Source organism: Melitaea cinxia, chromosome 21 (assembly GCF_905220565.1).
Source record: "Melitaea cinxia chromosome 21, ilMelCinx1.1, whole genome shotgun sequence".
NCBI classification, from domain to species: Eukaryota; Metazoa; Arthropoda; class Insecta; order Lepidoptera; family Nymphalidae; genus Melitaea; species Melitaea cinxia.
Window position 1 is genome coordinate 1639576 of NC_059414.1, and position 26277 is coordinate 1665852.

The following is a 26277-nucleotide window of genomic DNA, read 5'->3' on the forward strand; positions in this document are numbered from 1 at the left end:
AAAGAAGAATAAGCGTGGAAGGTCTCCTAAACTCAGATCCAACCCTCATAATGAATCCAAGCAAACTATAGGCCTTTGTTGAAATGTTGTTAACATGGCTCCCAAAAGTAAGTTTACAGTCTAGTGTAACGCCCAAGTCTCTCACCTCAGATTTCCGGGTTAATAAAGTATTGTTAAGAGTATATTTATAAATTAAAGGTTTGAGTTTTTACGTGAAAAAGAAACTATACTACATTTCATAATATTCAGATGAAGCAAATTAGAATTACAATATATTTTGAGACTATTTAAATCGGTTTGAAGATCATAACAATCAGCTAATGATTTGATAGTTTTAAATATTTTAGTGTCATCAGCATACAAAAGGAATTCAGAGGACACAAACACATTGCTTATATCATTTATAAATATATTAAAAAGTAGAGGACCGAGGTGAGAGCCCTGGGGCACACCCGATGTAATAGGTATAAACGATGATAAGTAACCCTTAATAGACTATATTATACTGTAATTAAGCAAATTATATATATATATTTACTACTACTACTAATATTAGCCCGTTGACGTTTGTGCTTTCTGCTCCGAAGGGTTGTGGGTTCGATTCCAGCCCGATCTGGGTGTATTATTTGTATTTATATATGTATTATTATTTTTATATTTATCATTTATTTCATGAAATTATTTTCTTAATATAAAGCTTTTAAAAAAATTAAATGCATATATTACAATTATTAAAAAAAAAAAAAAACTTATTGAGACCCTACATTTTAAACATGTCTAAATTTTTTTCTGATTTCTTTGTTTTTGCTATGAAAGCTGGTTACAGATATGAGCCAAAAATATAAAAATAGAAAATAAATAAACAAAGGAGTGATATCTTCCAGGCTTGGCAAAAGACAATATTGCTAGTAGCAAAGCTGGCCAAAATTCTCTTTATTGTGATAAAAATGTAGTATTAAAAGGAAAAATAAATTAGCAAAAGATGTAATTAAACACTGAAAACACTGAACACATGCCTTTTAAAGTAACTTTCATATCAGTTCTATATAAGGTTTTATTGATTATTCTAAAAAAAAAAAAAACAGTTAAATAGTCATAAGTTTATTTAATAATAAATGTCAAATATAAGTCAATATTATAATCTATGAAGCTGAAGGAGACAGTACTTGTGAAATGCCACTTGTATCCAAAGACATTCTGCTCGACCCAGTTTGTGGCATATCATCTTCATCGAGAGCCTCCCTCATGCGTCTCTTGTAAATCTCACTATCTGGATTATTCTCCTGGTTACGACATCTATCCAATTTCTTTTCAATTATCCGAACTCTCTCTCGAGCTGGACTTTCGACCATTTTAACCATTGACCGAATCTTACGCACGGCTTCAATGAGTATAGCTAGCTTATCCTGTCCAGCGTCACGAAACAGCATATCTGTGACATAACTGTCTAAGTTCTCTTGTTCTTTACTAGCAGCGTGAAGAACAGCCGCCAACGCGATTTGAGAAGGCGCGTAAAGTAAACAAGCATCTGTTAAGAATACTTTCTCCAAAAATTCATCAATGCCACTTCTTAACCGTTCGGGATTAGCAAGTGTGCACCTGGTCTTAATATCTATTAGAAATCCCTCAACGGGACGGAATGGATTGTGGATCGTCAAGTGATAGTTTAACTGTTGCATCAGCAGTAATTCGTTGTTTAGTATGATGTCTGATGCCTTTTCTCTGTCGCCTTTTATGTTGGCCACAAATTGACCAATTGATACGTTGAATTCTTCTACTTTACACGCTAAATATACACAAGTTGCAAGAATTTCTTTAGGATGATAATCCATTGAAGAGTTATACAAATAAAACCTTTTAAAATAGTGAAATGCTGTGCCGACTACTCCCTTTGGCATTGGAGGAGCGAATCGTTTGCAGAACTCTTTTAAATGAAGCTCGTATTGTTTTAAAAGTAGTCTCTCTTCTTCTGGTGAGAGAAAGAAGTTGTACCTTTGATATTCGTCGATGTGATGACCGTGTTTCGAAATGAATTCCAAGTTATGTTTCTCCCGGTGACGGGCCAACTCGTTTTCATCACTAAATGTCCAATACTTTCTTTGAGAGCTAGTTGAAAACATTTTAATTACATTTAATAACAAATCTCTAAGTAATATCAACAAGTTTGGCTCTCGTATTTGATGTTAACAAACGGTCTGTCTGAACTTCAAACTTCAAATTTGACTTAAGACGTGACGTTGTTCGTAACCATGGCCGCGTTCCACTAAGCAACCGCAACGACTGCACAGCCCTTCCTATCGTTCCACCGTGGTCGTCGCGAGCGATAACTCGACGTCATAGATAACTTCATTGATCACCATCATATCGCACCCACTTCACCCATAAAATATAGATGGGTCAGAGTTGACTTTCATCAAAACGTGGCGGGAATTTAAAAAAAAACAACGTCAATATCAAATTGTGACTGTCATTTCTCATTCGATTCGGCAAAAACGTACTGATAAATTCCCGGGAATTAATGTCCAATTACTCCGACTTCATCCGCGTGAATAGTCACTTTTGACACTATTTTACAGCAGCAATATATTAATTAGTGAAAACAACACAGACAAACGGACAAAAATTCTAATAATCATTATTTTTGGTGCTATTTGCGTTGACAAAGGTCCCAGTAATATTTTTTCTCATATATCTTCCATGTACAGACAACTATCCGTTACATTTTATTATATTTATATTGAAAATATTTTATTAATTTATTTTTTTCAGATTAAGCGACTTTTGTAAATTTCTAGAGATTTCAGATAAAATTTACATAAGATATTTAATTTAAATTTTTAATTAAATTTACATCTAACTGAAATAGGGCACAATAGAAAATATCCTGTTCAAAATCTGGAGCACCCCGACTTGGAAGCGTCTCGATCTTACAGAAAATCATTGCTAAATAATGCTGCTTTCAAGCAGTATTGTGTTCCTGTAAAGAGCTCCCGGGGGTCCTGGGGGAGGAAGTTAGCAACGCGCTTGCAAAGCTGTTTGTGTTGCAGGCGTCTATAAGCTGCGCTTGTTGCTGCCGACCTAGTTGTATAAAAAAAATCTGATTTACTGTAGTTGCAACATCGACATCCAGCTGATGTTAACGTTTCAGTTTACACAATCTCGTAAATAGTACATTTTTTTCGTACCAATTTGAATGTTAAATATATTTGATAGTCTGTAACATTATAAAACACTGCGTAAAACAAAACGTAACCATTGAATCATCCATGACCGTCATAGAAATTAGAAAATACTGTAGTTAAGTGTTATATTTTCAATTTTTTAGTTAATTGTTGATGTTCTAACATGTCGCGACCCGGAGATAGACCAAATCAAGCCCAAACGTACAAGCTCGTTGTCGTCGGTGGCGGAGGTGTCGGAAAGAGTGCCATTACAATTCAATTCATACAGGTATTTTTTCCCTATTTGGCTATTGATACGCCTACGGAACGTATGTTACTCTATTTTTAGACAATTTGCTCTCTAATCTTAAAATATAGATGATATTGTTTTGTGTATCGTAAAGAATTGTCATATTTATAAATAGTGCTTAATGAATACACATTCAAGGTCTAAAATGCTAGATGTAGACGCCGCCCACCGGTGTCATCATTCCTCATAATTACTGAATATTGATTGTAGGAACTGTCTGAAACACGGTTACTACGACGTCTAACGATCATCCACGAATTCAAATTATTTCTTGTCAATGAGTACACAAGACAAGAGAAATTATGAGTACTCAAATGAAACATATTGATAAAATTAATTTTCGGTTTGTTTGTTACTTTTTTAAATATATTATTATCTAAAATACTTATTTAATATATATTTACCTTTAATAGTCAGTAAAATTATTAGTAAATTCTATTTTTCTATTGTTAATCATAGAAGACAGTTATAAAGAAATGTAATGCATTTATCAAAAATTACTTTTTCTATAAGAATAAAATAAAAACTATATGCATCCTTTTTTAGTATCAATCTTAAATTCTTAACAAATTTATATCTAATATTAGTCTTCTAACATTTTTTTACAAACCATTAACGTAATAATAAACAGTTAATTTAACAATTTTTTTATATTTATAAGTCATTTGTATAATATGAACTATAAAGATAAGTAATTTAAGTATGGGTTTTCGGTTCAGTTTTCGGTTTTAAGTATGGGTTGTCTGGAAGAAATGGCTAATTAGCCATAAGTCCGCCCATTGTACTTCACTGTCTGTAACTATCTCTATGCTTTGTTTGTAATGTATTTGTGGTGTACAATAAAGTATAAAATAATAAATAAATAATTTCCATACTACTATGACTTCTATAACCTCTCTTTACTACTAAGTGGTATTACAAATTCCAATAAGTAGGCCACAGACATAAAATTTTTATTTCCTCATTGGATAATGCAATCAAATTTGATGTATACAATTCGAGATGTCTAAAATTTACATGTTTACATTTATTATTTGCCATTTACACATGCCTCTACTGGGCAACAGCTTATTTTACATGTTACAGCTTTGTTGAACACCCCTCCACAGCAGCTTGGCAGATAATATTCCTATGATGAGTAACAAAAACTATCTAATATCTAAAAACCGGAACTGATTTCTTAATGTGCTCTCGGAGATACGTTAGAGACCCATATAACCCACCCAGACCAGAAGCAAACATACATATTTATATCTGTACAAATTTTGTACAGACTACAGATATATACATATCTGTCTTAAGCGTGAATTGTAACTGAGCTGGTGTTTAGGTGATTACTCGCGACACCACATCAGAATATTATTCTCTGTATTTGTATTTTTCAAGTAAAATATTTTTGTTTGTCTCAGTAAGAACATAACACAGTGACATAATCATATTTTAATAAAGGAGATAAATAATAATACCTACTGTATTTTGTGACATAATAAATATCTTGACAAGTTCAATGCTATCTACTGGATATCTTTCAATGGCCTGATTATCATACTAAAAAAATTGACAGGAAAAATGAAATTGTGTTTTGGTTATTCAAGTGTAATTATTGACTTTAAAAAAATATTTAAATAAATATCTTATACACACTAGGTTGTCTGTTCCTATAGTAAGCAACTTAATTGCCTGTATTATAGGTAACACCCAACTGTTATAACAATTTTTGTTTTTTGATAAATATACATTGAAATAATATGTATAAATACAAATATTACACCCAGACTCAGGCAGAATCGAACCCGCAACCCGTGGAACAGAAAGCAGGGCCACTACAAACCGCGCCAATAGGCTATTTGCTATATTGTATTTTATAATGACAATTAGTCTAGGATTAGGTCATGTTTAGCAGGCTTGAAAATGTATCACGAAATTAAATAGTATATGCTCTACAAGTTAGTGCTCTCGAGATAAAAATATATGGTAAAAGAAACAAGTTTGACTGCCTCTGCCTGAATTCTACTTTTTCTCTTAACATCACTGGATAAAAAACTACAGGTTTAAAGCTGAAGATGTTTATAAAATGTATTGTTTTGTCTATTTCAGAGCTACTTTGTAACAGATTATGACCCCACCATTGAAGACAGTTATACTAAGCAATGCGTCATCGACGATATTCCGGCTAAGTTGGACAGTAAGTCATTTTTATCAGTATGATAAGAAACAAGTATATGGTCTGCTCGAAGGTAAGCAGTTACGGTAGCCTATGAACACTTGCAACACTAGAAGCATCGTAAATGTGTTGCTGAACCTACCCTGCTAACCTGCATATCTCGCTGTCGATACAGTGCATCCCAGGAGCTTTTGCAGCCTTTACTCATTACAGGAATGCAATGTTACTTGAGATTAGTGTTATTTTGCTATGATTTTAAGCGCTCTCTAGCTTTAAAGAGCTTGCCTAGTCAATAAAATTTTGTCAATTTATATAAAAGTGTCAAAACATTTCAAATCTTTTACCAAATTTAGCCTGCCAACCAAATAGCAATAGCCTTTCCTATATGGAGAAAGAGGCCTACCTATGTCCAGCAGTGGGATGTTACGAACTGAATCAACCAAATATCTGAAAGTAGCTGACCCATTGAATATCATAATTTTTTTTAACATATCGATTTTTTTTTAAATTTTCTCTTACACAAATATTGTCATGACAATAAAAAACACAAAAAAAAATTAATTAAAACTGGTGCAATCATTTTGAAGTTATTGATGTACATATATTTTAACAATTAATTCATTTGTTTAGTACGATAGGGAATTTACCTTATTTGCTGTTAATCATTTTGAGTTCTCGATATCCTGCAACGCCATTGTCACATATACTTAATAAGATGTTTGTCATTTTCTCGTTAATAATGTATTTATAACATAATTTTGCCTTAAGTTTCTCTTATAATGAGTAAGTCTTATTAATATGTTATTAACGAATAATCATGCCTTTATACATGGTAAGTATGGTATAGAAGAATTTATTTATTTAAATACTTTATCTTGATTGATTGATTGATTTTCAACGGGCTATTCTCCGCAACTCGACGACTTAGTGCGCCTATTTTGCGTGGTAGGCTGGGGGCTTCATTCATGCCAGCCTAGCTCCTTGAGGAAGCCTAGCAGACCCCTTGCGTTGCCGACGACTTCCCGGAGCGACCTCGGTGTCCCGAGGTGTATCGCCCTGTAGTTCGCCACACTACCGCATTCCAGCAGGATGTGTGTGGCCGTTTCTTCTGCCTCCATGCACGCTCTGCATAGGGGGCTGTCTGTAACACCTAAGTTGTGTAAGTGTTTGTTGAGCAAGGCATGTCCGGTAACAGCCCCGACCAGTAGTCGGAGCTGGGCTCTCCCATAGCCGCGAAGTTTGCGGGACAATCCTGGGTTGATCGTCGGAAGAGCTTCCTTGGTCTGCCTGCAAGTGGTTAGGTTTGTCCAATATTCTTGGTGCATTACCTTGGTGTTGTGTCGCAGCTGGCTGCGCAGCCATCCGAAAGGCAGAGGTAGAATGGGTTCGGGTCCGTAGACCCTCATCTCCGATCCATTCCTCGCCAGTCGGTCAGCCGCGTCGTTGCCTCGCGATCCACTGTGGCCCTTTATCCATTGGAGGATAATGGTGTTTGTTTCACTTACCCTCGTCAGAGCTCGATGGCACTCGTATATTAGCCCCGATGTCATGGTGTCGCTCTGTAGGGCTTGCAGGACCGATCTGCTATCGGAAAGAATACGGATTGGAAAACCCTGTACCTCTCTAGCCGTGATCGCTGTTGCAGCCATTATGATTCCCATACATTCCGCCTGAAAGACGGTGTTGTGGATTCCCAATGGCGATGACATGTTGATATTCAGGTCTTCTGAGTAAACCCCAGAACCTGTACCTGTTGATGTTTTCGACCCGTCTGTGAAGATTCTCAGCTCCTTGGGGTTGATGCCTTCCCCTGGGTCTTCATGTAATTGTATTCTATATTTTTTGTCGAATACGTACTGTTTGGGTATTCTGTCGGTGACCGCTTCGATGAGCGGTTCCCTGTTCGCCAGTTCTCCAAGTATACCTGTATGTGTTACTTTTACGTTTCTCCATAGGTTTAGCTTCCTGAGTCTTACCGCGGCCGCTCCCGCCTCCTGTTGGATAAACAGATGCAGCGGCGGTAAGTTCAGTAGGGCTTCCAGGGCCGCAGTCGGGGTGGTCCTCATGCAGCCCGTAGTCGCCATGCAAGCTAACCTTTGAAGTCGTTGTAGCTTTGCTTCGCCGGTGATTAGTTTGGTTCTCGGCCACCAAACCACTGCGCCATAGCTGATAATTGGCCTGATGACGGACTGGTACAGCCACAGAGTGATTTTCGGGGATAAACCCCATCTTTTACCTATCATTCTGCGGCACTGCCAGAAGGCTATTGTGGCCTTGTCAATCTTGCTGTTGAGATGGCTGCTCCAGTTCAGTTTACTATCTAGAATGATTCCTAGATACTTCACCTCCGAGCTGAACTGCAGCTCCGTTCCGAACAGTCTAGGGGGATTGTAGTTCCCCAGTAGTCGTTTGTTAGTGAACATTACCTGTTCCGTCTTTCTGGGATTGACGGTAAGTTCGTTGTCTATGCACCATCTCTCCACAATCCGTAGCGCCTGTTGTGTAACATTACACACGGTACTGCTGACCCTGCCGCTAATTAGAATGGCAATATCGTCAGCATACCCGATCGTGAAGTAGTTGTGCTGGTTCAGTCTGGTTATAAGGTCATTCACCACCACGTTCCACAGTAGTGGGGAGAGCACCCCTCCCTGTGGACATCCTTTAACCACCAGTGCATGTTGTGTCCCAGATGATGTAAGTCTGATGACTCTTTTACTGAGCATGTTACCTATCCAGTCAACCATTACCGGGTGTACACCGTGCTTAACCAGGGCCGACGAGATGCTGGTGAAGTTGGTCATGTCAAACGCACCTTCTATGTCGATGAAGGTGCCGAGACACATTGCCTTGTTTTCAATGGCCTCTTCTATTTTGCTGACCACTGCATGTAGAGCTGACTCTGTTGATTTACCTTGGCTGTACGCATGTTGGTGTGAGTGTAGGCGTACTGTAGCCAGTGCGTTTTCTCTCAGATCCCGTTCACACAGCCTTTCGAGGGTCTTCAGCAGAAACGATGTTAGGCTGATAGGTCTGTGGGATTTGGGTTCGGAGTAGTCACTTTTTCCCGGTTTGGGGATGAAGATTACCTTTACCTCCCTCCACTGCTTTGGCACGTACCTGTGAGCTAAGCACGCTACCAAGACAGCGGTAAGCCTATGGGTCAGTTGGTTGCCTCCCCACTGCAGAAGTGCTGGGAAGACCCCGTCCAACCCTGGGGATTTGAAGGAGTCAAAGCTGTTGATAGCCCATCTAACTTTTGGTGGACTTACTACCTTGAGTGCATACTCCCATTGCTCCTCTGTTGGGGTCACATCCTCTTCGAGCCAATCGACCGACCGCATAATGCGGCAGCCTGGAAAATGCGTTTGCACCAGAATGGTCTCAGCTTCTTCCAGCGTGCTCGTGAAGGTGTTGTCTGGCTTTCTCAGGGAGCCCCTCAACTGGCTAGATTGGTTAACGAGAACCTTCCTTACCCTGTTGGCCTGTTCGCAGGTTTCCACGCTGCTGCAGAATTTGCGCCACGAGTCGGTACTTCTATACCTTAAACGTTTCTTGTATCTGGACTTGGCCTTCTTGTACTTGTCCCAGTCCAGATCGGCGCATGTATTCATTGCTCTGTTTAGGAGTCGCCTTACCTTTTTCCTGAGTCTTTCCAGTTCAGGCCCCCACCAGTTCACTTTGTTCTCCGGTGGGATTGATAAGGGACATGCAGTTTGGTAGGAGTCTATAATATTGTTAGTTAACATATCTACCTGTTTTTCTATCTGTCCTGTTCCCTCGAGTCTGTCTGGGCATGTCTGCTCGCTGAGCAGCTGCTCCAGTCTCTCGACGTAATGCACGCGGTTGGTTTTGCGTGGGTTACGCCTAGGGACTGCTGGGACTGTGTTTACCTGCACGTCGAAGCGTATCCATCTGTGATCTGAGCACGATGCCTCATCGGATACGTGCCAGTTGGAGATGGTTCCAGAGGCCGCTTCTGTGGCTAGTGTTAGGTCGATGATTGTCCTACTACGTCTGTTCACGAATGTGGGTTCGGAGCCCACGTTCACGATCTGTAGATTAGTCGTCATCAGATATTCAACTAAGAGCTTACCTCTTTCGTTTGTTGTTTTCATTCCCCAGAGGATGTGATGTGCATTGGAGTCAGTGCCTACAATCAGTTGCAGTCCGGACTCTTCGCAGTATGTTGTCAGCCGTGCCATGTCGTGCGGCGGTGGCGCGTCAGCCTAATTATATATATAATACTTTATCTTATCCTTAATGAATATACAACAGATAGGCTTAAAGCTACTGCATTTTCTACCAGCTAAGCTTACCATGGGCCCAAAAGATTACCCAAGAAACACCACCAACACTGATGTCTGAAAATTCGTAATACGATTCTTAATTTTTCAAAATTGAATCAGATAATACATGTATTGAAACATAATTTTCTGAAAATTTTTATATACTATATAAAAATACCATTTTTTGGTGTGGGGAGGAAGTCTAAAACCTTACCACATAGGGGGTAGGGGGTTAAAAAGTGATTAATGGACGTCTCCTAAACAAAACCAAATATTTTTCTTTCTAGTTCTAGACACAGCCGGTCAAGAGGAATTCAGTGCCATGAGAGAGCAATACATGCGGTCTGGTGAAGGATTCCTCCTGGTATTCTCAGTGGCCGACCACGCTAGCTTCGATGAACTCTTCAAGTTCCATAAGCAGATACTCCGTGTGAAGGACCGTGATGAGTTCCCCATGCTGATGGTGGGGAATAAAGCTGACTTGGAACACCAGAGAGTAGTGAGTTTATGTTGGTTTTAGAAAATAATTAGGGGTGTCGTCATGATAGCTAGGGTAAAGAGGGTGACTGAGGACTGGTTGAAAGTGTGATGATCTTCTGGTTAACATTGTCCGTGTTGAACGAGTTCATTAGAAGCAAAAGTACATTCATCATTACAGCCTATACAGTCCACTGCTGGACATAGGCCTCCACAAGTTTACGCCAAAAATAACGTAAACTCATGTGTTTTGCCCATAGTCACCACGCTGGGCAAGCGGGTTGGTGACCGCAGTACTGGCTTTGTCGCACCCAAGACGCTGCTGCCCGTCTTCGGCCTGTGTATTTCAAAGCCAGCAGTTGGATGGTTATCCCGCCATCGGTCGGCTTCTTAAGTTCCAAGGTGGTTGTGGAACCTTGTTATCCCTTAGTCGCTTCTTACGACACCCACGGGAAGAGAGGGGGTGGCTAAATTCTTTAGTGCCGTAGCCACACAGCACAAAAAGTAAAAGTACATTGCAATTTATTAATTGGGAGATTCTCAATATTTTTTAGCTCAAGTTTTTACTGGGTGTACCAATTTTGACGCTTATTTTTTTGTAATCGAAAGCTTTCACTTGTCATGTGGTGCCATTTATATTTGACAGAGATCTAACGCACACATTTTGAGCTATCTCTAATACGCGTATTTAATTGATTATTTTTTCGACTATCTACATTGTAATAATCGTCAATGTAAATTGAAGTTGGTTTCTTTTTCGTTTTGTTAGCAAACAGTTATTCCTTTAAAATGTTGTGTTGCTTACATTTAATTGTTATCTTTGCAGGTCACATTAGATGAAGCGCAGGCGCTTTCCAGACAGTTGAAGGTACCGTATATCGAATGTAGCGCCAAAGCGCGAATGAACGTCGATCAGGCTTTCCACGAACTTGTAAGGTTAGTACGTCGCTTCCAAGAAGCGGAGAGGATCCACATCAAGTCGGAACAGAAGATCAGAAAGAAGAAATGCACCATCTTGTAACACTTTTGGTGTATAGTGAGCTTTATAGAAAAAGTGAAACGTCAAATTCGAATGACAGTTAACTTTTGATAGTTGTACATTGTGTATCTGTCATTCGGATAAAAAAAAAAAAAAAAACAATATGGTGCTTCTATTTGGATGTTATTTGCGAAATTCTCTTTTTCGTTCGTTTTCTTTTTCAAAAAGCCATTTTTATTTTAAAGCACCTTTTTTGTTAATATTTAAAAATAAATAGTTTTTTTTTTTTATATTAGCTGTTAAGCTATTTATTGCTTTAAGTCACACACAGGATTTGGCTTTGATTATGAATTTTTAAAACTGTTGTCAGAAGTAATTTTTTACAATTTTTAGATAATAATCAGTGCCACTTTTGGCTGGCCGCTATTGCGAAACCTTGATTCCAATGAATTTTGAAGTTTTTATAACTTATATTACTTATGCTAGGTGTTAGGCATTATTATTTATTTTCATATATTTATATTTATTTTTAAACTATCAGTTATTTTTACACTACGTAAAATTGTATAAAGCGATGAACAAATCAGATGATGCAATACAAATTGTGACCATTTGTATACCATTTTTGAAATTTTTGATTTGGCAAAAGTATACCCGGTAGTCTTTAATCTGCAATTTTATTTTGCAAATGCTATTGAAATTGACAATTTTTCTATGGCAACACAAATACGCACAATATGCTCAAAAGAATATTTTATTTTTATAAAATATTTCTTAATCCATTTTAAAATACACTCACCGGCACGGAAACTTGGCCAAGTATAAAATTTGTGATAACTTTAATTTTTTTCAGTTTACACTGAAAATTTAAGCCAATTTTGATCGTTGTTCATCCAATTAACGTCTTTAATACGTAATTAAACATAAATAATGTTTTTTCTTAGTTTATAATGAAGTTTAAGCGCAAAATCACATTTACACAAATTTAAACACTGCAGTTTTGAGCACTAGTAATAAAAACTGTTTGAACTGTTTGATCTTTGGTGAGCTTTTTAATATCGCGTGTTTCCTTCTCTAGCCCTTATGACCGCCTGCATTCGGTCTGGCATGCTTTAGATGACAATTTTGATGTCCACTTGCGACAAGTCGCGCCAGGCAATCAATGCAGCATCTTGGAGCTGGTTAAGAGTTTGTGGTGGGTTCGATGCTGTTTTAATTGTCTTTTTTAGCTTATCCCAAATATGCTCTATTGGATTTAAGTCAGGGCTGCGAGCTGGCCACTGCAATTTTTGAATACCAACCTCTTGAAGGTACTCATTTACGATTTGAGCGACGTGAGGATGTGCATTATAATGCATTAAAATGAATTGGTCATATCCAATAAACCCTCCAAAGGGTAAAACATGTTCTTGAAGGATATCCTCGACGTATCGTGTTGCAGTTAGAGCGTTATTGATGATGACCAATTCTGTACATGCATCAGAACTAACGCCACCCCATACCATTATAGAGCCTCTACCAAAACTCACTGTTGGAGTGCTACTAATCGCCAGATATCGTTCACCTTTCCTTCTCCACACACGTTGTCTACCATCAGATGCACTTAAAGCGATCCTGCACTCATCCGTTAATAAAACCGGGCAAATTAAAGTCGAGGTGCTCTATGATGTGGGAGAAGCTGTGGGCCACGGGCTAGTCTTCTTGCCCTTAAATTAACTTCCTCTATACATCTTCTCACCGTACGCTCACTAACATTTACGTTCCTGGAGATTTGAAACCGCTGCTGGATCTCGACAGCAGTAAGGAAGCGATTTCTTAAAATCTCTAACACAATAAAGCGGTCGTCATGAGCTGACGTCCAACGTAAACCACCACTACCTGGTCTGCGTGTGCAGAGGCTAGTCTCTTGCTACCGTTTTAGTTCATATTGGATCGAAGAACGCGGTACATTAAGGGTAGTAGCCACTTCACGATGGGTTATCCCTTGTTCGAGTAATTCCACTGCTTGTGCTATCTGACTTGGTGACAAAGGCATTTTTATGGATTCTTAGGCGCCTTTAGATGTTTATTTATCACAACAAAACCAAAGAACTTCGACAACTTAACACTCGCAAATTCCACAACACAATCCAAAACGTAGAGTTCGTCGGATAAATGACGCGATTCAACTAAACTTCAGAATCCAAACCAATATGCCCTTCAACTCAGTTAAATATCCTATTAGGAATAACGTAAACATTATTTCTACCCACTTATACAATAAGAAAAAAGTTAGACACAAATTAAATAATCTTATATAAATGTTTTTTGATTGGATATGTGTTTACTAAAAAATATAAATTTAATTACGTAATTACGTAACTAATAAATAAATGTAAAAAACAACGTGAACTAACCATTGTTATGTTACATGTACATCTCGAAACCAAATACTAATTTATATGGATAATTTGTTTTTAGTCTCGTTTCTTTGTAACATTTTAACTTAGTACTAAGTTTTACAGTACGTACACAGATTATATATAAGCGAGTGGCATTCAAATCACATATACTAAATATGCATTACATTATAAGCTATATACAAATAATCAGTTAAATAGGCGCAGTAGTTGACACAAGATAGGTTTACAACTAAAATTATTAAACTATAACTTCTTTTTTGCAAAATCAAAAATAACCTCTATCAAGTAGACTTCAAAAGCACTTTTAAATTGTCATTTTACAAATTAAAAGTAAAGCTATCCACCGAATCGGAATGTAGATTTTGAGAAGAAGAATCAGAAAACTTCAGTTACATAGCTTGTGGTATATGGTTTTATTTTATGCTTCTCGCTTGTGAGATCTGTATGAAATATGTAAGTCGTTTGAATGAAATTTTGGAGTATCAAAATTATTAGATATCGTGGACAGAAATTTAAAGACCAAGATTTCTAATTACATAATAATATAGTCTTCGGAATGTTGGATCATCGGTCTTATAATTGTTTTTGAAACGTCTGGGATAAATTTTCGATGAATTGAGAGTCGTCCCACCAGTGTTAGGTATTTTATAATGGAGATATACTATATATTTTTTATATTGTATTATTTGTTTGTATGCATTTTTTGCTAAGCATAACTTTACTTTAGACGCACATGTTTTGATGCGGTATATACATGTAATTTAATTTAGCTTGTAATATCACATTAGCGTATAAATAACTGCTGAGATCTATTTATATATCTATATTACTGTACATATCAACAACCGAGCTGGCTACCAATGACTGGTTGAGCTACCAATAACTATTGGAGTTCACTCCTTAACAAATGATATAAGACCGGTGATATGAAATAATATATATATATCTTATAAATAATAATATATACAGATATACGTATGGAGAGTTCTTACAAACTGTGTGTGTGTTACAGCGCAACGTTTTTCGCGAGAAAGAGATAATTGTATTCTTAAATATCACGGTTCTTTCTTTTTAAGGAGTAAACTCCAGTTGTGTGTACACTTTATTTTTATTTTTATAAATGTCTATAATAATCTAGGTTTCAGACATGTTATACACAATACTAGAACACAGATACAATGAAGTGATTTCCATTTGTTTTTTTTTGACGTGTTGTGCAATTTTTGTTAATTTTTTTTTTTTAGATTAAGCTCTGTCGGTAACAAGTGTTTCAATGTGACGATTTCACTGTTAAATGAAATGTTTGGGCGAAACTACATTGTATATGTCGCAATGCTTTAAAACACCCTATTTAATGCTGCAGCAAATTTTTTAAAGTGCACAAAGTGTGACATTGTGTGACAAGGGGTGGGGAGAGGTCCAAAATTTTGTGACATATTTCAAAATATAATATTGATAATTGTTAGTATTAAAATATTTTTTCATAAATATGTTGGATTGATGATGTTTATTGAAAGTAGAACTGGGTAGGTTACCAAGTTTGCTATGTACCGAATATTAAAATGTAGAATTTTTTTAATTAACTTAATTTTACTACAATAACGTAGTTGTTTGAAATCGTAGATGTTTTTTTTTTTACTTTCGTTTAGTATCACTTTATGGCGAAACAAATGTTTTCATTGATTTTCTCTTTTTATACTAATGCTTAACAGTATGATGTAATCATATTATGTATTACCTATTTATGTAGTTTCGCCCGTATATGCAGTCGTATAAAAACTGGTGTGTTTTGTATGGAGTAACCGAGGTAGATACGTTTAAAAGAGCTTTAACTGTGGCCTATACGCCCTTAACTGAATAACCATACTGTTGTCAAGTAATACCTTATTGTAATAAAATTAATATAAAAAATATTTATTTTTACTTTTATTATTATTTTATCCTCTAGTCTATTTCTTATTTTAAAAGTTAATCAATGTGTATGCAGGTGTACTTACTATAAACTTCCTAGCTCCCACCCAGGGGACACCCTGGGTGGGAGTTAGAAGCTCGGCTCACCTGATGGTAGGCGATTACTGGAGCTTATAATAAAACCCTTTTATTTCTGTTTTTTTTTACAAAAATTGATTACAAAAAAAACAATTTGCTGTTGGTAAAAAAAAAATTGTAACAATTGTCTATCAATAAAAAGTAGTTGTTTGTGCACAAGAATCCTCTATGAGGTGACGGCCTCTTCCAGAGATTGCCATTTAATTCTATCTTGAGCCTTCCATACCCAGTTAGGCCCTGCTATCTCCACGACGTCATCTGTCCAGCGTGCTAGTGGCCGACCTCCATTTGCCCTCTGGACTTCCATGTCGTTACTTGGGATGGCCGCCTCTCGGCCGGCCCATTTCCATTTAAGTTTCTGGGCTAGACGTCTATAACTCTATGGCGTCTATAACTTGCGTTTTTTTTTTCTAATTTGGGAGTGATTTATTTTTTGTATTTTTTTTTATTTACATCATACTCCATTCCATCCCTCTTTGGCATGTGACTATTAATCTTTTCGCCTTTGTTGAAAACTTCCATGTTTGGCATGCATAGGTCAATGTAGGGAGTATACACATGTCCATCACTTTCTTTTTGAGCTGAATTGGTAGGTCGCTTTTCAGTGTTTCTTTCTGACTCCAGTACTTATTCCAAGTATTTTTGATTCGTCTTTTAATTTCCTTTAGCAGCTTATAGAAGTCTGCAATACCAGAAGCAAGACCCTATCCACAATCCCCCGGGAGCTCTGGTCACCTTACTCACCAACAGGAACACAATATTGCTTGAAAACAGTAATATTTAGCTGTGATCTGTAAGGTCGAGGTACTACTACCCAGTCGGGCTGCTCCGTATTTTGAGCAGGAAATTTCCTGTCGTGCTCTACTTCAGATGATCTCATTCCTAATTTTTTGTTCTATAGAATATTTCTACAATGTATTCGAAAATTTCAGAGAAATTTGTTTTAAACGTTGCAAACGTAAATATATGTATCTATGAAACGTAGTCGTACTTGTTTGCCGAACTACCAATCAAGGCAAAATGTTCGGTCAGCTAGTAATCCTTACTAATATTATAAATGTGAATGTAAGTTTGTTTGTTACGCTTTCAAACAAAAACTACTTAACCGATCATCATGACACTATGTGCACATATTCTTGGAGGTATTAGAAGTAACAAAGGATATGTATTTTTTTTTAAATAAAAATGTAATGCAAGCGAAGCTGCGGGTAAAAGCTAGTTGAAAATAAATAAAAGACTCATAATATACTATAGTATGTTCGATTTCACTTTATTAACAATATACAGATAAATAGCTAAGGTCTAGTTCTTGGCGAGGGCCGCTAGGTCTGCGATGCAGCGGTCCAGAGCCTGTTTCTCCTGGTCGGGAGTGATGGCCTTCGTAACGTTGGCTACTATCCAGTCGACCATGTTCTTCTGGGCAATGCGACGTTCTAAAACGCTCTTTTCGAGCTGGTAGTCCAGACGGCGTTTGACCTGCACATTTCGGTTTTAAGGCTTAATTTTATTGAAATTGTATGATGTTTAAGGACTAAAATTGTTTTGGCATTGGTATCTGTATATCAATGATTGTTTGTTTAATAAGAGTTACTGTTGCTGTAAATTTCTTAAGTGCGACGTAGTAATAAAAGTTACTTTAGTAGTCAATTTTGTATATTATTGGAGTTAATTTTTTTTCAGTTAAATATTTGTGTAGGAATTTGTCTATATTGATCATGATTGTCTTGAACAATTTAATGTCTTACTGCATTGTTTTCACCACATATTATTTATAGCAGGGGTCAGCAACATTTTTTTGGAGGGGGCTACAAAATTTTGAAAAATTGATATTCGGGCCAAAGCACAGAATTATGGAAAATGGTTATTTTGTATATATGTATAACACAGAATCGGGCTGTTCCTCAATGTATTAAACATACCTCTTGGTAAGCACTCATCATTCTTTCTCTGTAAGCAGCCTCGAGTTGCAACAGAACATTCTCCTTCTTGGCCTCGATGAGTAGTTCCTGTCCCTGAGCCCTCCACTGCGAATCTTTCTCAGCAGCGATGGCATCTTCGAGGGACTTGATGGTTTCTAAACGACCAGAGTTCCAGCTGCTTTCTACTTTCTGAAAGTTGAGTTGACACAATATTAGCAAATTAGGAATAGTGTGTTACTTATATAGTTGCTAAGTATTGTATAAAAAAATATTTTCTTAATTCTATAAATAATGTGAGATAAAACACAAGAATCAATCAGTTGCACCATGATAATCTCGACAAGCCTTCAAAGCCCTAACTTTATATCACATTTAATCTTGTGTTTAGCAGTTGAGAACAAACGTGTTTTGAAAAAAAAATTGTAATTAACATTTCCTCATCTTCATATAACCTTTACCCACCAGTGGAACAATTGCGGACATATATGGTATAAGAAATAGATCTCTAATAAAACTTGCTACTTGCTTAATATTATTGTAACTATGATACATTACCTAGAAACAACTTAAGCTTAATAATGCAACAGGTAATAACCAAGCCATAAATGAAAACATGGGAATAATAATTCTATATGAGACAGTTTGCTCAAGAAGATGGAAGTTTTAAATTCTTTAAGAGTTTATATTTCACAACTAGCTAGCTTGGAGATAGCCATTTTTATAGTATTTAAAACATACAAGGCAACTTAACAATATCCTATTCCATTAACTGAGTAACTAATATTTGTATATTTACACTTATTTTATTGTTCTCATTTAAGTAATTATATCTTTAAGAGTCTTTTCGCAGGTTTTGGATAAAAATTTATAATGCGCTAAATTAAGAATAGGTTTTTGCAGCAGGAGGTAGTATTGGCCCTACGACCTATTTCTCCATAATTTATAAATTACATTTTTATTGCAAATAGATGTATCTCATAAATGTAGTGAAATTTGATAGTAAAGAAGAATAATATAAACTTTTTTATCTGTCAGTTACTGTCATCCATCAAATAGGGTTATCAACAATCAGTGAAGCAGGCCCTTAGAAAATATATTCTTTAAGTTTAAATCAATTGCTTAGAAATATACTCTAAAATTCTTAAAAACGAATTTGTAGATAAATTTAGCATTTTTAAAATTACTTGTATTATTATTGCTGTTTTAATAAAATCCACCCACCTCGACTTCCTTGTCAAGGAATTCAGCGAGTTTAGGTCCGAATCTAGTGCTGGCATAGTAGACCATTATGAAGATTGAGAGACCAGTGTAGTACTCATGCTCCATGACGTATATCTCCTTGCTGAACAGGTACGTAGCAAGACCGACACCGAATGTGTACGGACCCGTCACTCCCGTCTTGGAATGGAAGAATTGGAACCTGGAATTTATGAATATTGGAAATGGTAGCTTCAATAACACAATAAATAGTTGTCTTTTTCATGTGCCGTTTGAGATCAAGTGTAAAATGGATGTCACGTGGATCTTGGGAAAGGACAGATTACATAATCTATCTGGAGCAGCATATACATTTTTTTATATGGTGGTGTTGATTTTTGAAATGCAATAAATTATAGACAATACATAGAAAAATTTAACTTCACATGTGATTTTATTATTCTATATTTATAATCATAGTAATTTTCATTTTTATTATTCGAAAATTAGCTTAATTGGAGATTTATAAAACAAAATTTGTAATTGATTTGATATAAAAGAATCCTACAATTTTTTTCCAGTTGTGACACTTTTACACTGACATGTCTATTCCATGCTTAATTTGACATCATAGTACAGTTTGTAATTTCATAATATTGGTTAGGTTTTGAAAATATAAGACAATACATTAAATTGATATTGTTATCTCAACCGCATCGATAAATCGCCTTTGTGTATTCTCCACTCTAAGTGACATTGGCGGACTCAACCGTGCTCCATTAGCACAAATGAACCATTAAACCAATCAATCAATCAATTATATATAATTTTATGTTGTCTAAATTATCCTTACCATTCTTCAGGGAAGAAGCCAAGTCTGACTTTACCGGGTTCTCCTCTCACTGGTCTTGGGAAGTTTTTCTCATCGCGCACGCCACTGACCTCTGTAGATGAGGCAGAGGTACGTGCAATGAGGGCTGTGGATGGGGACTGACGGGCCGCTACTGAAATATACATATGAAATATTGAAATACTGAAATATACATAGTGGTTTTTATATAGACATGTTTATACAAGATAATAAAAAGTCAAAAATATTTCTTAATATATTTTTAATCAACTATAAAAAAAGATAATTTTTTACTATTTTATATAGTAGAAATTAATAATCTTGTCTAATCATCAAATTGCTAAAACATTACAATTCAATCGGATTTTTTTTTTATTTATACTCAGCTGCTAATTATTTCTTTACATGTGTTTTTTTATATAACAGGTTTAAATTATTTTTATGTATTCTAATTGGTTAATATATGTACATGGTTAAGTAATTTTTTCTTTACATTTGTAATAGGATTTAAGCTTGGTTTTTTTTATCAACATGTAACTTACAAGGGTAGGGAATATATGGCCTAACACTATTTTTTTTAATTTACAGGGCCAGTATTCCAAATATAACAATTAAAAAAAAATTACATTACATTCGGCACTTGTCAAAATGATTACATAAACCACCCTAACACTAAGGTTATTATTCATTTGGAGAGAAATAATTGATATATTATTATATTCTTATATAGTTAAACATACCTGAACGCAAAGCTAAGCGTGAAAGCATTTTTAAAGCGTAATTTCTATAAAAACCACTATTTTTCGACAGTCCCAGAATAATGTACTTTGCGTTAGTGACGTACGGGTACGACGTACGATTTATTTTATCGACTATCGACAAAAAACGTAAATAATGTTACCCTACTATTAATGAAAGAGATAAGAGACATCTTATTTTAATAAATAAGTTAAAATTAGAAAAAAAATGCAATTATGAGCAGAAGTATTTATTGTAATATTAAAAAAAAAAAGTTTGACCCATTTAACGTTTATTAGTTGGCAACAGGTGAGTATTGATCGTAAAGTTGAATTTTATCGCCTTGCTTTACGTAGTGGATATTTTGATTGGATTATTTGTTTCTTCGCTTAATTTTCAACGTATTACCTATTGCTACCATCATGGCAAACTTAAATATGATTTGGATGAGAATGGTTAGTTAAAACAACATTTTAATGAATGTGGTGTTATATATAGTTAGTAAATACACGTTAATAGTAATGAAAAATTACATGATAAATTTTCCTACATTCAAATTTATTGTTTATTTAATTTTGATTACTCTTGTTTTAATTTAAGTGTGTTTTTTTAATTTATTTTTTCAGGTGTTGAAATAAAATAAATGGTTCATTTAAAAATAGTTTTGAACGCTAATATAAATGTCAATTGTTGTCATTTTGTCAATAATGCACTGTATAAGTGTATAGTTGATAATACTGAAATGTGCAATCTCTTCTAGCGAAATTAAGTTTTTCATTAAAAAATCTTAAGAATGGGAATATTCACGTCCTGTTGTAGACCCTCAGCCACGGATGTGTTGACTCCAGACGCTGTAAGTTGACAATTTAGGCATTTAATTGCGATTTAAATATTGTTTACAAAAAAAATATAAGATTTCGATTATCATAACAACCACAATTTGCTACCGTAGTCAGATGAAAAAAAAAATAAATAAATTAAGTTTCATTTTGTCAACACAGCTATAAATACCATGACCATAATCGCGATCATATATAGCTATGTACTTTTCCTTATGTTTTTGCAGCTGTACATTGTAGATTTATTCAATTCAATATTTGCTTTCAATTTTATTAAATGATGTAGATATTTTTAAAAATGTTTGAGAGTCAAAACCTATTATGATGAACTTACAAAATACTTAATTCATTTATGGACATAATCATTTTAATTGCATGATATCTAACTAATATCTCTCTCTCAACTTCCATTCCCCTTGTCTGATCACACTTTTTGTTACACTCTCGTCACGCATTCACCAGCTTGCTCCCCAAGTCAAGCATTCATAAAGAAGTTTTACATCAATAGAATAGATGTTTTTAGCAGAATAAATATTATAATGCTCTTGGGGTTTTCATTGAATTATATATATTTTTGGATAGTTTCAAGAATCAACTGTATGGTATCTTTTCCTTAACACCCAAATCTGGTAAACACATTGAATGCATTTGATTGAATTAAATTGTGTAGGCTAGCAACACTCTTGCAACTTTCCCAATATTGCAGATAAGTACAGTAACCATTAACATCATTGGCAACATAGATATAGTAAAAAAAAGTAGATAATGCGCGGCCTTTGTTGTTAGTGAAGCCACAAAACTCGGCTCCTTCAAGTAAATACACGCGCTCACGCACACATATGCATCAAACTACGCTCATTTTCGTTAGTATGTCACGAGGCTTCATACAGTAACTTTGCTTATAAAATGCTGTCTTATGTGATTAAATGGTGCAAAAACAATACCAATGTAAACAAAAAATCTGAAGGAATATCGTTTCACACGTAAGTACATATAAAACTTTAAATTTATTGTTATTCCAAAATAATATTGAGGTTATTCGGAACTTATAATTTCAATGTCACGAAATGACGTACTACGGGAGTGTTGCCAGTAGTTCTTTTTTTCAATACCCCAAAATGTGGGTAAGTAAATTGTACGCAATCAGAAAAATAATTAAGTAAAAAGTAGACAGTTATTTTTTTTTCTCGTGATATTTTATGTTACATAAATTGAAAATAAAAAAATCAAAATATATTTATGAATTATTAACTCGTTTGTTTTATGTTTTAACTTTTTACAATTTTTGAGTAAACTAGGTACCCATATTTTACTATCAAATTTCATGGTTTTAGGTTTCCAACGAATATTTTAATAAGAGGTGAATGGGTAGCGGCTGTAAGACTGAGAAAATGACCACGATTATGCTGGCCATGCGCATAAAGTCAATTTAATACGATTAGTGATTGAAAAATATTTGAACATAAGACTACATCATATTAGTAAAATGCAAACAATGACGATGACTCTGAGTTCTAAGCGACAAAAATTTAAAAAACTTATACAACATAAAGGATTCTAGGTTTAAGAAAAATAGTTAAAAAAAAACCGACTGCAAACTGAAAAGAGATAAAAATAGGGGGGGATAGGAAGTGTCCATTCATACGATTATCTTACGAATATTTTTTTTTATTATTCTACCGATTTTTTGTTTTATTTTTAGTAAATTTATTTAAAACTATAAACAGGTTTTTATTTTCACATACCCATTTTACCTATATTAAACATAGATCAAGTAAAAAGAATAGATAACGCACTTAGAACAAAAAAGTGAAGCCACTTTTTTAAATATGTGTGAGTGAGTGAAGTGTTGACAGTTTTTAAAAAAAGTCCCTGAAAATTTTATTAAGTGGGATTAAACACAATTAATTTAATATAGGTAAAATGGGTATGCAAAAATAAAAATCTGTTTATAGTTTTAAATATATTTACTCCTTTTTTTTTGCTTCAAATTGTTAAATAAATCTATTGCAGCCAAGTTTTGATTTAATGAATTGTATAAATCTGTGTCTAATCAATGAAAAGTGCGTTTTTAAGTAATTGATGATTCCTCTGAAGGGCAAGTTCCTGTTTTAAAGACATCTAACTCTTTGCTGTAATGATTTAATTTTTTTACATTTTTTTTAAAAATAAAGTTCCTGTTTTTTTAACTTCCTCTTAGTTTATGTTTTCTAGGTGTATCAAAGATTGAATCTTGGTAAACGACTAATTTTAGACTCATCCGGTAGGTCCTAGAACAAAAAATTCAACATTAAAATACGTAGTAGTAAGTAGTAGTATGTACGTGATGGAACTCTGTGAAGTCCACGTTTTGTACCATACATGTCAGCTTTATCAAAATGGTTAGAACGAACCACACTAGATGAGGATGGCTGTCGTTGTAGTTCATTTCGGCTCAGTCGTACAGCAGCTACCTGAGGTAGGGCACAGCAGGAATTTCCTGCTCAAAATATGGAGCAGCCCGACTGGGGTAGTACCTCGACCTTACAGAAGATCACAGCTAAATAATACTGTTTTCAAGCAGTATTGTGTTCCTGTTGGTGAGTAAGGTAAGCTCCTGGGGGATTGGGGATTGGATCGGCAACGCGCTTGCGATGCTTCTGGTGTTGCAGGCGTCTATAAGCTACGGTTATCGCTTACCATCAGGTCAGCCGTACGCTTGTTTGCCGACCTAGTGATATATAAAAATAAAAAAACCTATTCATCTATTAAAATATTTGTTGGAAACCTAAAATCATGATATTTAGTAGTAAAATATAAGTAGTTAATTCACAAATTTAAACAGACACAAACAAGTAAAAAATTCATATTTAGCTTGACTTCAATTTAGGTAAAACATAAAATCACACGATAAAAAAAAACACAATAATGATGTCCACTTTCTACTTAATTATTTTTCTATGATTGCCTACAATTTACCTACCCGCCTTTTGGGCTAATGAAAATAAGAATTACTGGTAACACTCCCTCGGTACGTCATTTCATGGCATAGAAATTATAAGTTCCGAATAACCTCAATATTATTTTGGAATAACAAAAAATATAAAGTTTTGTATGTACTTACGTGTGAAACGATATTTCTTCAGACTTTTTGTTCAATTTGGTATTGTTTTTGCACCATTTAATTACAAAAGAACGGCATTTTATAGGCAAAGTTACTGTACGAGGCCCCGTGAGATACTGACGAAAATGAGCGTAGTTTGATGCATATGTGTGCGTGAGCGCGTGTGTTTACTTGAAGGAGCCGAGTTTTGTGGCTTCAGTAACAACAAAGGCCGCGCATTATCTACCTTTTTTTACTTGATCTGAGATATTAAATTAATTGTTTAATAAAAATTTTAGGGACTTTTTTTAAAAGGTGTCAACACTTCACTCACCCACACATCTTTAAAAAAGTGGCTTCAGTTTTCTGTACTAGGTGCGTTATCTACCTTTTTTTACTTGATCTATGATTGGCAATTGTATATTTGTACCTTTTGATATAATTGTACCTTTTGATATAGAAAATAAATACAAAAATAATATGAAAGCCTGCTTAAATGATGTATTTTAAGATTAAATTATTTTTGGAGATTATTCTTCCTCTGGTTTACTTCAAATTAATTAAGATCCATATATTTTACAAACTAGAATACTTTTAAATAATCTACTTGGTCAATTTTATTAGTATATTTTTATTAGTATTTTTATGTCTTTGAAAGCCTGTTATGAGATCTACCTGAATATATTATCCTGCTAAGTACGAAATTCATCAAGTTTTTAAACAATACTTTTAACACAGGCTAATAACAAAATATATTTGATATGAGAGAAAAAAAAAAATGATAAAGATTTCAAATTGCGAAATTTTTCTAAATACTGATTAGTATTTAGAAATAATTTAGTCAGAAATTCCTTCTAAGTCATAAATTAAGCACTTAAAATTACTAGAATATTTCCCGCTAATTTGTTTCCAGGAGACCAGACGTAGGCAGCAAGTAGAAGCAGCGGAGAGGCGTCGTGCTGAAGAAGCGGCCCGAGGTGTTAAAGACCCGGAGAAGGTGAGACGCATGCAGCAGCGGGCTGAGGAAATGGAGAAGAGAGAACAGGAGCTCCGGAAGGAGGGGGGCGCTAATTTAAAGGTATATGTTATTAAGAAACAATCAATAAAAATTTATCGCTAAATGCTTTAAGAAGAGCTGAATCAATTTGGTTATTACGCACAGTATGCAGTGACACAGCAGGTTCAATTCCTGCCTGAGTCTGGGTGTAATGTATGTATGATTTACAAAAAAAAACGTAGCTCTATGGTTGTTACCTACAGCAAGTATTACGTTGCATATCTTCAGAGCAAACGACCGTGATTGTATGTTAAGCATATTTATTTATTATTTTATTAACTTGTTTTTTTTTTTTTCATGCCAGTGGACGGCCGACTGAGAAAAGGAGACAAGTGGAAGCACTGAAGCTTCCACTAGTAATACAAGTAAATACAAGTACAAGAATTGATTTGTCAATAAAAGCTTTTTATATTGCGCTTTGTTATGAAAAACAAGTCCTAATTTTTTAACAAAGTTTGCATTCTTTATTTCAACAGATCTATATTAAGGGTCTTCTTGTAATTTATAATCTGTTAAGTGTTTTATTGGTATATTTTATTGCATGTTTTATTTAATATTATTTGAGTAGGTTTAAATTTGTTTTGGTGCATAATAAGTTTTTTTTTATAGATAGATCACATTTGCGATTTAAACCATTTATTCCAAGTAATATTAAAGTAAATATTATAAAATTATCTTTATAAACTCCATCTTAAACAAGACACAAGTAAATTTAAATAATATTGACTGTGAAGTATTGTATTCTTATTATTTTGTCTTCTTTG

The 26277-nt window shown here is 34.9% G+C and overlaps 4 protein-coding genes across 5 annotated transcripts; 2 read left to right on the plus strand and 2 right to left on the minus strand.

The window, feature by feature from the left end:
• Positions 1 to 1085: 1085 nt before the first annotated feature.
• On the minus strand, positions 1086 to 2191 carry LOC123663891 (cyclin-H). Its single transcript, XM_045598539.1, has one exon. It carries the CDS (start codon positions 2118 to 2120, stop codon positions 1143 to 1145), a length of 978 nt encoding a protein of 325 aa, XP_045454495.1. The 5' UTR covers positions 2121 to 2191; the 3' UTR covers positions 1086 to 1142.
• Positions 2192 to 3256: 1065 nt separating this feature from the next.
• Positions 3257 to 11519, plus strand: LOC123663888 (ras-like protein 2). Its single transcript, XM_045598535.1, has 4 exons — positions 3257 to 3450; positions 5569 to 5656; positions 10212 to 10423; positions 11228 to 11519. Exons 1-4 carry the CDS (start codon positions 3346 to 3348, stop codon positions 11420 to 11422), a joined length of 600 nt encoding a protein of 199 aa, XP_045454491.1. The 5' UTR covers positions 3257 to 3345; the 3' UTR covers positions 11423 to 11519.
• Positions 11520 to 17075: 5556 nt separating this feature from the next.
• LOC123664080 (ATP synthase subunit b, mitochondrial) lies at positions 17076 to 20680 on the minus strand. 2 transcript variants are annotated; one of them, XM_045598696.1, is made up of 5 exons: positions 20538 to 20680; positions 19801 to 19948; positions 18972 to 19170; positions 17751 to 17939; positions 17076 to 17307 (listed from the first exon to the last, which is right to left on the minus strand). In XM_045598696.1, the coding sequence occupies exons 1-5, from the start codon at positions 20563 to 20565 to the stop codon at positions 17134 to 17136; spliced, it is 738 nt and encodes a 245-aa protein (XP_045454652.1). In that variant the 5' UTR covers positions 20566 to 20680; the 3' UTR covers positions 17076 to 17133. The 2 variants fall into 2 exon arrangements, with proteins under 2 accessions (XP_045454652.1, XP_045454651.1); XM_045598695.1 differs by having other exon boundaries at positions 19801 to 19951.
• A 495-nt stretch (positions 20681 to 21175) lies between these two features.
• Positions 21176 to 26021, plus strand: LOC123664081. Its single transcript, XM_045598697.1, has 3 exons — positions 21176 to 21388; positions 25370 to 25534; positions 25818 to 26021. The coding sequence occupies exons 1-3, from the start codon at positions 21329 to 21331 to the stop codon at positions 25830 to 25832; spliced, it is 240 nt and encodes a 79-aa protein (XP_045454653.1). The 5' UTR covers positions 21176 to 21328; the 3' UTR covers positions 25833 to 26021.
• Positions 26022 to 26277: the final 256 nt, after the last annotated feature.

Excerpts from the sequence above, each read along its gene's own strand:
- LOC123663891 (XM_045598539.1), bottom strand. The coding sequence starts at position 2,120 with ATGTTTTCAACTAGCTCTCAAAGAAAGTATTGGACATTTAGTGATGAA.
- LOC123663888 (XM_045598535.1), top strand. The coding sequence starts at position 3,346 with ATGTCGCGACCCGGAGATAGACCAAATCAAGCCCAAACGTACAAGCTC. Across the intron at positions 3,451-5,568 it reads TTACAATTCAATTCATACAG|AGCTACTTTGTAACAGATTA; the intron begins GTATTTTTTCCC and ends TGTCTATTTCAG. Across the intron at positions 10,424-11,227 it reads ACTTGGAACACCAGAGAGTA|GTCACATTAGATGAAGCGCA; the intron begins GTGAGTTTATGT and ends TTATCTTTGCAG.
- LOC123664080 (XM_045598695.1), bottom strand. The coding sequence starts at position 20,565 with ATGCTTTCACGCTTAGCTTTGCGTTCAG. Across the intron at positions 19,952-20,537 it reads ACGCTTAGCTTTGCGTTCAG|TAGCGGCCCGTCAGTCCCCA; the intron begins GTATGTTTAACT and ends TGTATATTTCAG. Across the intron at positions 17,940-18,971 it reads TCCTTGACAAGGAAGTCGAG|AAAGTAGAAAGCAGCTGGAA; the intron begins GTGGGTGGATTT and ends CTCAACTTTCAG.
- LOC123664081 (XM_045598697.1), top strand. The coding sequence starts at position 21,329 with ATGGGAATATTCACGTCCTGTTGTAGACCCTCAGCCACGGATGTGTTG. Across the intron at positions 21,389-25,369 it reads ATGTGTTGACTCCAGACGCT|GAGACCAGACGTAGGCAGCA; the intron begins GTAAGTTGACAA and ends ATTTGTTTCCAG.